At 40.3% G+C, this 13,347-nt stretch overlaps 1 protein-coding gene across 7 annotated transcripts in view; it reads right to left on the bottom strand.

Moving 5' to 3' along the window:
• VPS13B (vacuolar protein sorting 13 homolog B) overlaps positions 1–13,347 on the bottom strand; it is an 819,784-nt gene that overhangs the window by 327,263 nt on the left and 479,174 nt on the right. For all 7 annotated transcript variants that reach the window (XM_067537148.1, XM_067537121.1, XM_067537138.1 and 4 more), the window contains one exon: positions 3,539–3,745. In XM_067537148.1, coding sequence (XP_067393249.1) covers positions 3,539–3,745 — 207 coding nt within the window. The remainder of the gene's footprint in view (positions 1–3,538; positions 3,746–13,347) is intronic.

Genomic DNA, 13,347 nt, shown 5'->3' with positions numbered 1-13,347 from the left:
TGCTTATCTCCAACTCTGACTGCTGTCTCCTCTCTGACCCAATACGCCTGCGGTTCCCATCTAATTCACTAAAACATTGCAGTCAATATGATTGACCTTGTCTGTTGATCAGACAACATTAGTCCCCTCTTTGAGTCTGCGGACTCTTTGAGTCCTCCTACTAATGGTATCAAATTTAATCTTCTCATCCTCACTTTCAAGTTCCTACACAACAAAGCTCCACACAAAGCATAACTCAGGTTTCATTTTCTACCATTTCCCCCCTCATTCCCTTCATTCCACAAATGCTACCAAGCTAAACGCCCTTTTGTTTTCTTCCATTTATATCTTTGTGCCTTCTTCCATGGTGCCCCATATGCATGAATTGCATCCAGTCGCAATCAAGAGTTAGTGTGGTCCAGCGTTTAGGCCACTGGACTTGGATATGTGCATTCTATTCCCAACTCTGCCAGTAACATGGTGTGTGGCCTTGGACAGCTCATTTTTTCTGACTGTGCCCCTTTTATTCTTTGATTGCATGTTTAGACGGCAAGCTCTTTACGGCAAGGCCTATCTTTTACAATGTGTTTGTACAGTCCCTAGCACAATTATATTTTTCTTTGTAAAGTGCTTTGAGATCATTGATTAGAAAGTACTGTATAAATTAACTATTTCATTCTGAATCACTATCAATAATCTAGGATTAAGGCTACTGGTTCAGTGTAATATGCTGCCATTCTGACATGTATTTACATTTATTTTAATATACTGTAGATATACTTTTGCTTTGCTGGTAATTCACAAGTTCAGTTTAGTTTACCACTACAATATCCTCATGATCTCTCAGAATTAGAATTTCAGAGGTATGTAAAAGTAAAATCTTTTACTTTGCAAAATCTGCTACTTTATAAAAATGCAAGCATTAAAATAATTGTCCTGTGTGATGATGCAATACACATTGAAAAAAAGGATAAAAACTGGGTAGTTAGCCTGATGGTTCTGTAGTAAGCTTCTAACTGAGAAATCAAACGCTGGGCACAAATACTGATGTAGTAGACAGTGAGCACCTGAGATATTAGGCCTAGTATAACAGGCCAGGTATGAGGCCTGAGCTAAAGTAGTAGTTTGTTATAAAGCAAAGTTAGCAGAAGTCAAGCTATGAACCTGCTGGCAAGTTCACAGAAACTGGCAAGAAAAGAGCTGAAATTGCAAAAACACACATTCCTAAAGTAGTACTAGGCACAGAACACTCACGCAAGCACATCCCAGAAAGGTGGTACCAGATCACCCCAAATATCCGGGATGGTATAAACACACTCTCCAAAGATAAGAACATTTTGACCCCTCTTTTAGCTAAGACCATTATTATGGATAGAGATGTTTTGATCGAATCAACGTGTACAAGGTAAAGGGTGGTATTAATCATGTCAGACGGGCAATACGTAACTGGTTTGTATCAGTGTATAAAAGAGTCTCAAAGGGAATATCTTTGGCTGGCCTTGAGGGGGGGAAAACAGAAAATCCCACCATTCACTGAGCTGGTCCATTGTAATGAGCATAGCATAATTGTAGACATTGATCCAGGGAACTAGCACTGTGCTTTGTCTACAATAAACTTGGCCAGGTCCCTTTGCTACTGAATCCGGGTCTGTGTGGATTTATTGGGCAGCTCAATTAAGGTCTGCTGTGTCAGCTATCTGTGCAAAGCTGGGATGGCAGCACACTGAAAGAACATACATGCAGCCAACACCTGACAACCTGGTAATCCTGACGTGATAAAACTGGCTCTTTGTACTGAAACAATAGCTGACTGAGATGATGCACTCAATCTCAGAAAGGAAAATTATTGACTGCATTTTCTGATATCATCCTTTGTTGACTAACTCACAAAGGTACACCTAGATTCAGGTAAAGATGCAAATTTTGTTTGGCTTGAACTCGACATTTTTTTGAGAGCAGGAGAAAAAACTGAAGTGAAATAAATGGTGAAACAAAATTTTCAAGTGGAAAGGATACAGAAGTTTAACTTGGATTCATAATACCACAACCACCTTAGCCACAAATTGATTTTAAAAATTACTGAATCAGTTTCAAGTAGTTGTCTGGGAACAGTCAGTACTCCAAATGCTTATATACTGCTATTTATATAAAGAAAAAAGGGTGCAAAACATATAGTTATTTATAATGGCAGTGGTGGTTATTGTTTTGAACAAGGGATTTAAAGTCAGTAGGTGATGAACTGTTGATTTGTATCCATGTTTTGTCACTGTTACTGTTTATCTTAACTTTTGTACCCCTGCCTAGATTTTGCATGGTAGAGCATAATAAACTAACATATCAATAAAAATGAAACCCAGGCAACTCCAGTAATCCAAAGGCAAATATTGTAGTGGAACTAGCTTAACAAGAGAAATTCCAACTCCACGTTTTTAATGACAGTAATCTCTCTGTTTCTATGTAAGATGGATGTGAAAAAGTGGGCAATGCCAGTCACTACCTCTGCCCCCAACTATCTTAAAATTAACACACTGACACTTTGCATAGGGTTAAAGCAATTTTGGTCACAACTTTATTCAATAGAACTTCAGAATTCAAACTAACTGGATAATCCTGTTCCTGCAAATGTGTCATAAAGGCCTGCTCTAAGAACAGCCAAACTTCTCCAAAAAATGGGAAACTGTCTCTCCAGAACTGTACTTCCCATACTCTCATGTCTGTGCAAAGAGCCAGACACTTCATACATGCAGCTCAGTCTATCCCCATCCCACCCGATGTGTTTATCTCGAACTCCTTGCCCCATCTATATACCCATGAGCTGAGCTTGTATTAGGTCAGCTAATTCATTTAACCAGCTGATTTTAACAACCACATTAATGCAAAGTCACAATGCCCATGACTGTCCAACCGCATAGCTTCCAGTTGCCATGAGCATTAATATATCAGCCCAGGGACAACTGCCTCAAAGGCACCACATTCATAAAAGAGGCTCAGCAGATGCACCTCTAAAGATGAAAAACCCACCTTGATTCAGCCAGTATGGGGGGAGAGGGAAAGAAAATTCCTCTCCACGTCCAAATATGGCTATCAACACAAGCTGGTGCAAGCTGTAGAAACTTGGACCAGGCAGCCAACTAAGGACAAAATCCCAACTCACCTTGTCCTAGCCCCAGCAGAAATTCTGGGGCTGAGGAAGCAAAAACATATACACCAGCCAGCACTACCTTTATAATTCTGTACCTGAAAAACTTCATATTCTATTTTAAAAATCACATAAATATAATTTTCTTACACCTATAGTATAAAAGAATCAGCTTTCATCCATTTCTAATAGCAGTGAGCTAGTTATATAATTAATATGGTAGCAATATTGTAACCATTTTCCTTCCTTCCGTCTCCTGTTTCCCCAAATTTAGAGTATTACATGTTTAGAAGATTACAGGCAAAACTACAGTATATAGGAACCCTGTTCCTCTTATTTTAGCTTTGTAATTCTTAATTGATCACTTGCCACATCTTGCAGATCACCCTTCATACGACTTTTTTTTCCAGAAACACTTACTTCTGTAGTGGTTCCAAAGTCAGCAGATGGGCTATATGTGCTGGTATCCAGTGGAGCTGTACCAACACTACTTTTAATTGGAGAGCTAGGAGGAGCAGGCCCTGTCATGGACTCCGTGTAGACAGAAGGTTGATACAGCATACCTCTCTTCTGAATCTTATTCCAGACTTTGCTCATGATGTCTGCTAGTTCATATAGAAGCTGTACCTAAAGAAAAAAAAGTTCTTCACAATTAGGTGTAGGAAAACCCATCACATCCATGAAAATCCTCTAGTGAGATTTAAACTACATATCAGAACTTAATACTTTACAATCCTGATAAGAGACTATGCTGCTATAAAATGAATTAACAACAGTTACAACATGGTGGTTTTGCTCAGAAAGCACTGCTAATCTAAACATATAGTAGAAAATCAAACTACAATACATAGTCCATAAAAATATGTCATAAATCTGGTCTTGTAAAATTTTCATTAGTAAAAGTTTTAGCAATAAAAAACCAACTATCTAATTTCTGGATTGTCTCACACAGATACTGACTGACCTTTTAATTGACTCTTATGAAAAGGCAAACTCATATGTAAAAAGGAATATGAACGATGTAAAGTATTCACAATGTAAGAGAAAATCCTTTTTAACGGTATCAAAATGATGATTCCATGCTGCATATGAAACTGTTCTATATATGCAGAAAGAACATCCACTATCCAACTCAATAGCCTCCTGGGATATGTCATTCCAATATTCAGAAAACATACTGTTTAACTTGCACGTTGTTTGACTCAGTTCTAAGATATTTACACAAGCTTTCATAAATAAGCATTAATCATGACATTTGTATGACAACATATTGCTATATACTATATAAAACAAGTCCAGAGAATGCTGCAAACAATATATAAGCAGACCCACAGCTGGATACCATACTGAGCTGCTATTATAAAAAATGAAAATTCTCATATTTATAAGAAGTTTCAGCCTCGGGACACATCCAGTCTATGAAGCAGGCTTCTTATGTGGGCAGAACAGATGCAGGAAAACATTGCTGTCAATCTATATTTGATATAAAACAGTACTTGATTTTGTGTGTCTAAATGTGTGATGAAGTCTCAAAGATTATGCTACAGTCACTTCTTAAGAGGTGAAGTGCTGGAGTTTTATAAAACGCTTCTTAATTCATCTAGGTTTTTCTTTTGAAAGTTTCAAGATTTACAAAGAGCAGGTCATGTAAATTTCTGACACACATTTTTTGTTAAAAGTAGATGAATTGCCTTTTATGTCTCCCTACATTAAGAGTAATAATCAATAAGCAAACAAATATGCTTGTTCTGTCTATAGCACAAATTTATTTTTATAAAGTTTAGAAAGGTCTCATATGTCCTGAGTACTTTCAGTGACAGTTATTTAATTATTACTTTAATTATGGTAGCTAACCACAGTCATTAAACTGTATTATTTAAAAACTTATATTCAGATTTTCATACCTGTTTCCACATAATTGTAAATAACACAGTTCAGACTGATTACGTTGTATATTATTAACTGGGGCTAATTCTACACTGGCAAAAGAAACAACAGCAAAACTTCCCCATAATTATATCAATTTTAAAAATAAATGATCTGATAACATCAATGATTTCTGAGAATTTAATGGGACAATTGGACAGTCCCAAACTCTACATTCTTGGAAATTTCTCCAAAATATTTGTTGGTAAAGACACTAGTGGATAGTTTAAGCAATTGGTGTGCCAAGAAAGCAAGATTTCTGACAATTTCAGTAGCCCGCTTGCTCATAAGAAAGGCAGAAGCAGAGAGAGTGAAGGGATGGTGTCATTGTCATGTGCATGTCCACAATCACAAACAAGCCAGTAAAGAAGTTTATTACCAGAGTGTCCCAGAGCTGAGGAGTTGGAAACCAAGTTTCAACTTTCACTATGTTCTAACAGTTCTTTCCAGTATTAAGAGGATATTATTTTAAATGGAGCTGGTTGGTGGAAGTATATAAAATTATCTCAGCAGGCAACATCTATGTCAGCAGTCAGAGACTGGGTCATGATGAACAAAATATGGCTACAATCAGGGCCAAAAGCAAGCGGAAATACATCTTTCAGATTAAAAAGAAAATCTAAATACCGTTAGGTGAGAGAAAATATTTTTCAAGAATATATACAAAAAACAGAAAAAATACCAAACAGAGAAAAGAGGCATATCTATACCCCAAACTTATATTACAATCCAATACTGCAGACAGAGTAGTAAAGCTGCATCTTTATTTGCTAATATTTGGAAATACAGTTCATTACATTTTAGTGGCTTCTGTTTGTTAAAAAAGAAGGAGGTTTCTATTTACCATGCTGGTGACAACATTTGTAATAAAACCGTTTGAACATTCCCACATATAGTTAATAATTAAAGAAGGGCCAACATCAGCGTGAAGTCTCCTTTTGTTCCTAGCACTGGCGACACTTCTTAAACTTTGGGGTAGATATATAATTATCATTAGGTACAGTAATCTCTGTTCAAAATTAGAAATAAATGGATGATTAACAAAGAGTAACTGCTAGTGGTTGTTAAAATAATCTCTTTCTTTACAGGTATTTCATGTTTTTAGAATAACTTGTTAGCACAAAATTGAAAACAAAATGATACAAACTAATTGTCAAATCCTGAAGACATTATTCATGGAAAACTCCCATTGGTTTCAAGGGAATAAGAATATTAGAATTTAGCCCCAAATAAATACATAGGAATTCATTAGTAAAATATTTTGTTCTTTGTTACCATCTAACAAACTCAGAAAGTATAAGATAATTTAAGGCTGTCATCCACAGACAAAATATAGTCTGCCACAGTAAAGAATCAGTTATCCTACTGTGAATTTATAGGTATCAGATGCTGTTTATGTAATTTTATTTTCCAACTTCCATTCTTGAACATCTGGCAAAAAATTCAAAATCTGATGGTTATGACTTTTGCTTAAATAAAGCAGGGACTACAAGGAACCCCCCAAGGCTCGTCACTAAACACAAATAAATTGTTAATCCCTATTGGTTTCATTTTGTATAGCATTTAAAATTATTAGCAAATAAATGAATAACATCATGGATTATAGAAGCACTGTCCATGACAGCAGAATTTAGTGATCAGATTTCCCATTATACACCTTTATTTTAAAGATCTGCTTAGCATTTCCTCATAGACTCTTTTCTATTGTTGCTAAGGATAGACTGTACAGTAGCTGAGCAAGATCTTTCTAGTTAATTGTCCAACCAAGTATCAAGCTGCCAGATGAGAGATGCTGAATTCAGATGGAAGATCATGCCTCTGTCCTGGGTTAAGAGGCCTGATAGTAGCTGCATGAAGATGTATGGATACACAGTCATCTGGAGGATGCTGGTGAATCCAAACTGTCTTAGCCACATGAGAGCCACAAGGATCGCTGTCACTTTGTCCTTCCTGATCTTCCTCAGGACTTGTGGTAAGAGTGGGATGGGCAGGAATGTGTACAATAGTTGTTCCAGTCACTGACCTAGAAATGCCTCCCCTGGAGTTGGGCTGCTTGAGAGCAGCAGGCCAGGCATTTCTTGTTCTTATAAGATGCAAAAGGATCCCATGATGGGAACCCCCATTGTAGGAAGATGTTCTGAACCACTGAGTTGAAAAGTTCTCATTTGTGATCTCTGTAGAAGTCTGACAAAGAGTTCTGCACCCCTGGTAAGTGCACAGCCGAGAGGGTGATGCAGTGGTGGATACAATTCCAGACACTGATGGCCACTATGCATAAATAGGGTGGATCGTGTCCCTCCAGGCTTGTTGAAGTAATAAACTGTTGTCATGTTGTTTTGACTTAGATGTATAAATTCTGGATAAGTGGCAGGAACTGTTTTCAAGCCTTGTATACTGCACGCAGTTCTAAAAGATTTATGTCCAATATAGCTTCCTAAGGGATCTAAGTGCCTTGGGATATGTGCTCATTTATATGGGCTCCCCAACCTAGGGAGGCATCTGTAATGAACTTTTAGTGGGTGGAGGAGAGAGAAACGGAATCCCTACATATACTGTTTCCATGTTTTTCCGCTAGGTGAGTGAGGTTAGTAACCTGTGGTGGAGCAAGACCAACTTGTTTAGACTGCATCTGCATAGATCATCCATAACCAAGACAATGGACACTGAAGCTGAAGTCTCGCAAAGGGTGTCTCATATGTACATGAGGAAATAAGGCCTACAAGGGTGAGACAGGATCTCATTGTTGTTTGTTCTCTCAGCACTGATATGATGAGCATCATCATAGCCTGGAATCAGTCATGAAGTAGGCATGCCCTGGCAGTATCTGAGTGCAGAGTTGTTCCAATAGAGTCTGTGTGGGGGCTAACGTGGACTTTTCTGAATTTATTAAAGGCTTATCTACATTGTGGGCTCTGCAGCGATCGATGCAAACCCACTTAATCAATGGGAGATGGGCTCTCCGGTCAATGCCATTAGTCCAACTCCCCAAAAGGAATAAGGCTGCGTTGACAGGGAGGACCGTGTAGACGCCATTGTACGTCGATGTACATTATGTAGCTTTTGTATCTCCCATCGACCCCTGGCGGCAGTGTAGATCAGGCATTAGAGTCCTAATTATTTTAAAAAGCCAGGTAAGGGTAGAGTTGCTACCTGAACTTCCTGGCATGATTTCCCTGTGAACAACCAGTTGTCCAGGTAAGGGAACACCAGTATGTCCTCATGACACAGATTCACAAACTCTACTGATAATACCTTCGTGAACACTCTCAAGTTGTGTCTACACTGCAATTAAAAACCTACAGCTGGCCCATGCCAGCTGACTCAGGCTCACAGAGCTTGGGCTGTGGGGATGTTGAACTGCAGTGTAGACTTCCAGGCTCAGGCTGGAGCCTAAGCTCTAGGACCCTGCAAGGTGGGAAGTTCTAGATAAGCGGCAGAAACTGTTCACAAGCCTCATATACCCTCCTACCTTACAGAATCCTAGAGTCCAGGCTCTAGCCTGAGCCCAGAAGTCTACGCGGCAATTAAACAGCTCTGCAGCCCAAGCCCTGTGAGCCCAACCAAGCCACAGGTCAGCTGTGGGAACGGGTCAGCTGAGGGTGTCTAATTGCAGTGTAGACATACCTTCAGTGTTGTTGAGACTCCAAAGGGGAGTTCTCTGTATTGGTAATCACCTTGACTGATGGTAAATCTTAGGAATCTCTGGGTGTGCAAGGGGGATATCTAAGTGGAAATAAGCATCTTTCAGATGGAGAGCTGTAAACCAATCTTCTTTGTATAGGGAGGGATTGAAGAGGCCAGGGTGATCATTCTAAACTTCAAGCAGTGGTTGAAGATGTTCAGCTGTGTCAGACCCAGAACAAGCCTCCAGACTCCCTTCTTTTTGGGGATGAGGAATTATATTGAGAATACTTTTCCTCTGTGCTGAGGTGCCACTAGGTGCTATAGCTCCCAATTGAAGAAGGGGGTTTACTTTCTGTCTGAACATCATCTCATGAGAGAGATCCCTGAAGAGAGACAGAGAAGGATTGGGAGAAGGAATAAGAATGGAATTCTATAGTGTATCCAGTGGTGATGATTTCCAGTTCCCATTTCACTGATGGTATATGGCAGGCTGCTGAGAAAAGTGACCTCAGCGGCCACTAAAAGGGGTGGGAAAATGTAGTCTGGGGGATAGACATGGTGGGAGGATTGGTTTCTCAGAGGTCCTTTCCAAAGACTGCTTCGGAGGAGGCTGGGGCTAAGAGGAGAACAAAGGGGAAATGTTTTGCTTTCTATGTTACATTGTCTGGAGTTTTTTGGAGACTCAAAAATTCTTTAGTGGTAAAAGGGTCGTACGGTGGCTTGTTGCCAGTGATAAGGCTGAGGGTTGGGATATTTCCATAGTGGTGCAAGAGTATACATTCAGACAGCAGAGGGTTGCTCTTGAATCTATGAGGGTATGTAACAACTCATCTTTTTTTTCACTGAATATGTTATTCCACTGAAAGAGTAAGACCTCCTTGGGTAATACAAAAGATTTTAGCCATGAAGCACTCCTCACAAAGACAGATGTTGACAACAAGCATGAGACTATCTTTTGCATCTACAGAAGCCTTAAGAACAGATCTGGTTAGCAATTTTTCCTTTTCGATGATTGCCTGGAACTATTTTCTGTGTTTCTGAGGCATCTTGTTGGTAAATTCAGAGAATCTATTGCAATTAATAAAATCATACTTTACCATTAGATGCCTGGTAGTTCACGATGCAAAATTGTAAATTTGCAGCCATAAAGTTCTTTCTCATAAAGAGATCCAGATATTTGGTCTCTTTTTTGTGTTTGATCCTTTTTGTGTTTGATCTGGGTTGGTGTTGCTTGTTTTTTTGGTAACAGCTTCATTACCACGGAGTTTGGAATGGTGTGTGAGAACAAATATTCAGAGTGTTTAGATGGCAAAGTATTTTTTCTCCATTCTTTTTGGAGTTGGAGTGCAGATAGGTCAAGTATATCAGACAATTTTGGCCAGTTCTAAGATTGCCTCATTGATTGGCAATGCCACCTTACTAAGGCCTGTGCTCTAGAGGTGATCCAGTAATTTATAAGAGATATCCTGTATTTCTTCCAGGGTAATCTGGAGTGTATCTGCAGTTCTCCCTAAGAGGTTTGGAAGATGCTGTAATCATTGCGGGGTGACAATGAAGTTGTATGATCGCCTCTTCTAGGGATGATGATAAACCTTTGAAGGCCAGTGGCTCAGATTGATCAGATTTTTTCCTCGTCAGAGTGTTCCTATGTAGGTGGAAGAGGTCTCTCCCTGTGTGGGATGTGTGCCGCATCTGCTACTGTTGTACCTGGGATGTCTCATGTATGGATCCCAGGGACCCCAATAAGGCCACTGACAGGGATAATAAAGGAAATGGGGTGGCCCCCAGGGTGAAGGGTACAACTAGTTCTAAGTTGGGTGGTCTCTCCTGTGGGAGTGGGTAGGTGCCCACAACACCCTAAAGCTTCTATTGAGTCTGGCCTTCTGTCTTGAAAAAGCTCTACCACTGATCCCTGATTCCTCTGAGGAGTACGAGGCATCTGTATCAATGGGCAGAGCCATTGGTGCTGATAGTGGTTTTCCTCTGACTCAGCTGGCAGACAGTAATGACAAGTGCCAAACTGATGGTGTTAGGACCTCTGTTGACAGGATCAGATCTGATAGTATTAGCAATTCTGGTCTGCACAGACCATTTAGTTTTCTGGAACTGTATATCTGGTCCCAGGCACTGGTCGGTGAATGGGGCTTCTCTCCTTTGTTGACACTGGTGGTGTCAGTTTTGGTCAGGCAGCGGTTCTCAGTATCAGCAATTTCTTCTCCAGGTGAGTCAGTACCATCGGTCCTGGAGGCATCCAATCACTCCTTTCCCTCACTGGTATCAAGGACAGTCCCAGTGCTGATGTTTTAGTAGATAGCAGCCTCAGAATCCTTTTGGTTCCCAGTGCTGAGGGATGAGTACCATATTCTTTTTGAGCTCCTGACACATGCGTGCCGGAATGCGTAGTCTTACTTAACGGACTGGGTCAGGAAAGAAGTCCTTTCCTTAGATGAGAATTTAGAAGAGGATTTCTTACGTTTGTCCTTGTGAGGGTGTTCACTTTTAACCTCTTCATGTTTCCCGTTTTCTGCTCGAGTCCTTAACTCTCCTTACAGCGGTCCTAGAGCTGGAGACAACTGTGTTCAAAAGGGCATGGGTTGGGTTGGACTCTGGTTTCATCAAGATATCCATCAGGAATGTTCAAAGTCTGAACTCAGAAGATAGATGAGTTTGGCTATGGAAAGTCTGGCACATGCCACAGTTGGAGGGAATATATGCTTTCCTGTTGCAACAGAAATGTGTGTCTGGGCTGTAATTGGCCATGAAGGTCCAGAGACAGACCACCCAGTTCTGGAAACTTGGGGCCTTGGGCATGGTAGGTACCAAGTACCCAGAGATGGGTGGCATACCCAAAACCACCAGTGCTCTGTAAGACGCTTATCTAAAACTATAACTGAACTAAAAAAGATTTATTTACAACTAATAAAACAAAGAACACTAGGTAAAGCTGCAGACACTAGGGAAGTTCCATCTCAGACCATTGGTGGAAGAAAGGAATTGGAGAGGTGGTCAGTTTGAACCACACCTTATACTCTTGACTGGGAGCATGGACAGTAGGGCGCATATGCAGAACAATGCACGGTGTTAACAAAAAAATCTTCCAGTCTCAGGTTCATGGGACATATGCACTCCATGAATGGAACACACAGATAGAGGTCCCCACTTGAAGAAAAACCTTTGACAAAACAAAAAAACAAAAAAAGCAAAGGAGGCTGTAAAAAGAATGCAGGCAGAACCCCAGTAGCAGAGTGGGAGTTATCCAGTTTATTACACTAAATGCAGTATATGGCCTTGTGGGCATGTGGCATATATGTGCATTAGGTGCAAGCAACTCATGGCCCTCAGAGACCGAGTACAAAGTATTGAGACCAGAGTGACTAAACTGGAGGAACGAAGAGAGACAGAGAGGTACACAGAAGAGACTTTTCGGGACACAGTAGAGTAGTCCCACCTCCAGTCTGACAGCCTCTGCTGATGAGGAGGATGAAAGTCTCAGGGAAGGAGAACATCAAACAAGTGGAGGAAAATGATCCCATAGTTAGGACCCTCCTTCCAGATGATGTCATGGTGTCCTCTCACACTAAGGATATCCCTCTGGGGGAAGGAATCCCAGGTATTAGGAAGAGACTGGTAATAGTAATGGGGGATTGGATTATTAGAAATATAGACATCTGGGTTTGGGATGACTGAGAGAATTACATGATGAATTGCATGCCAGGTGCAAAGACTGCAGATTTCTCAAGATATCTAGACAGTCTTATCTGCAGTGCTGGGGAGGAACCGGTGGTCATGGTACACATAGGTACCAATGGCATAGGGAAAGGTAGGAGAGAGGTTCTAGAGGCCAAATTTAGGCTGCTAGGAAAGAGATTAAAGTCCAGGATCTCTTTGGTAGCATTCTCTGAAATGCTTCTAGTTCAATGCACAGGGCAGTTAGATAGGTAGAACTGCAGGGTCTCAATGCATGGATGACACAATGGTGTAGGAAGGAGGGTTTTAGATTTATTAGAAACTGGGGAACCTTTTGGGAAAAGAGGAACCAATGCAGAAAGGATGAGCTCCACCTAAACCAAAATGGAATCAGACTCTTGGCAAGTAAAATTAAAAAGATCATAGAAGAGTTTTTAAACTTTGGGCTGGAGAAAGCCAACAGGTGCAGAGGAGACATGGTTTGGACAGAGACAACCCACAGGGGAAGATCTGTTAATGGGGTTTCTCTATATCCAAGTGAAGAGGAGAGGATAGCAGTCGATAAAGTACAAGCAGGAGCTGAAGAGAAACAGTCCAATGAAAAAGAGTCCCATTCAATTACATCATATTAAGGCAGACAACTAAATATTGACAAATTTCATAAGTGCTTGTATACAAATACAAGAAGTCTAAATACTAAGATGGGTGAACCTGAGTGCCTGGTATTAAATGAAGATATTGATACAACAGGCATCACCGAAACGCGGAGGAATGATGACAATCAATGGGACATGGCAATGTAAAGATATAAAATATATAGGAATGACAGTGGAGCTTGTGCTGGTGGGGGAGTGGCACTCTGTGTGAAAGAAAGTATAGAGTCATATATAGTAAAATCTTAAATGACTCAAACAGTACCACAGAATCTCTATGAATAGAAATTCCATGCTTGAGTAATAGAATATAGCAGGAGGAATATTCTACCAACCACC

The sequence above is a fragment of the Emydura macquarii genome, unplaced genomic scaffold (assembly GCF_026122565.2).
Source record: "Emydura macquarii macquarii isolate MOO-44397 ecotype Brisbane River unplaced genomic scaffold, CSIRO-AGI_Emac_v2 contig_383, whole genome shotgun sequence".
NCBI lineage: Eukaryota > Metazoa > Chordata > Testudines > Chelidae > Emydura > Emydura macquarii.
The sequence above is the reverse complement of the archived record's forward strand: the minus strand, read 5'-3'. Positions and strand labels throughout refer to the sequence as shown.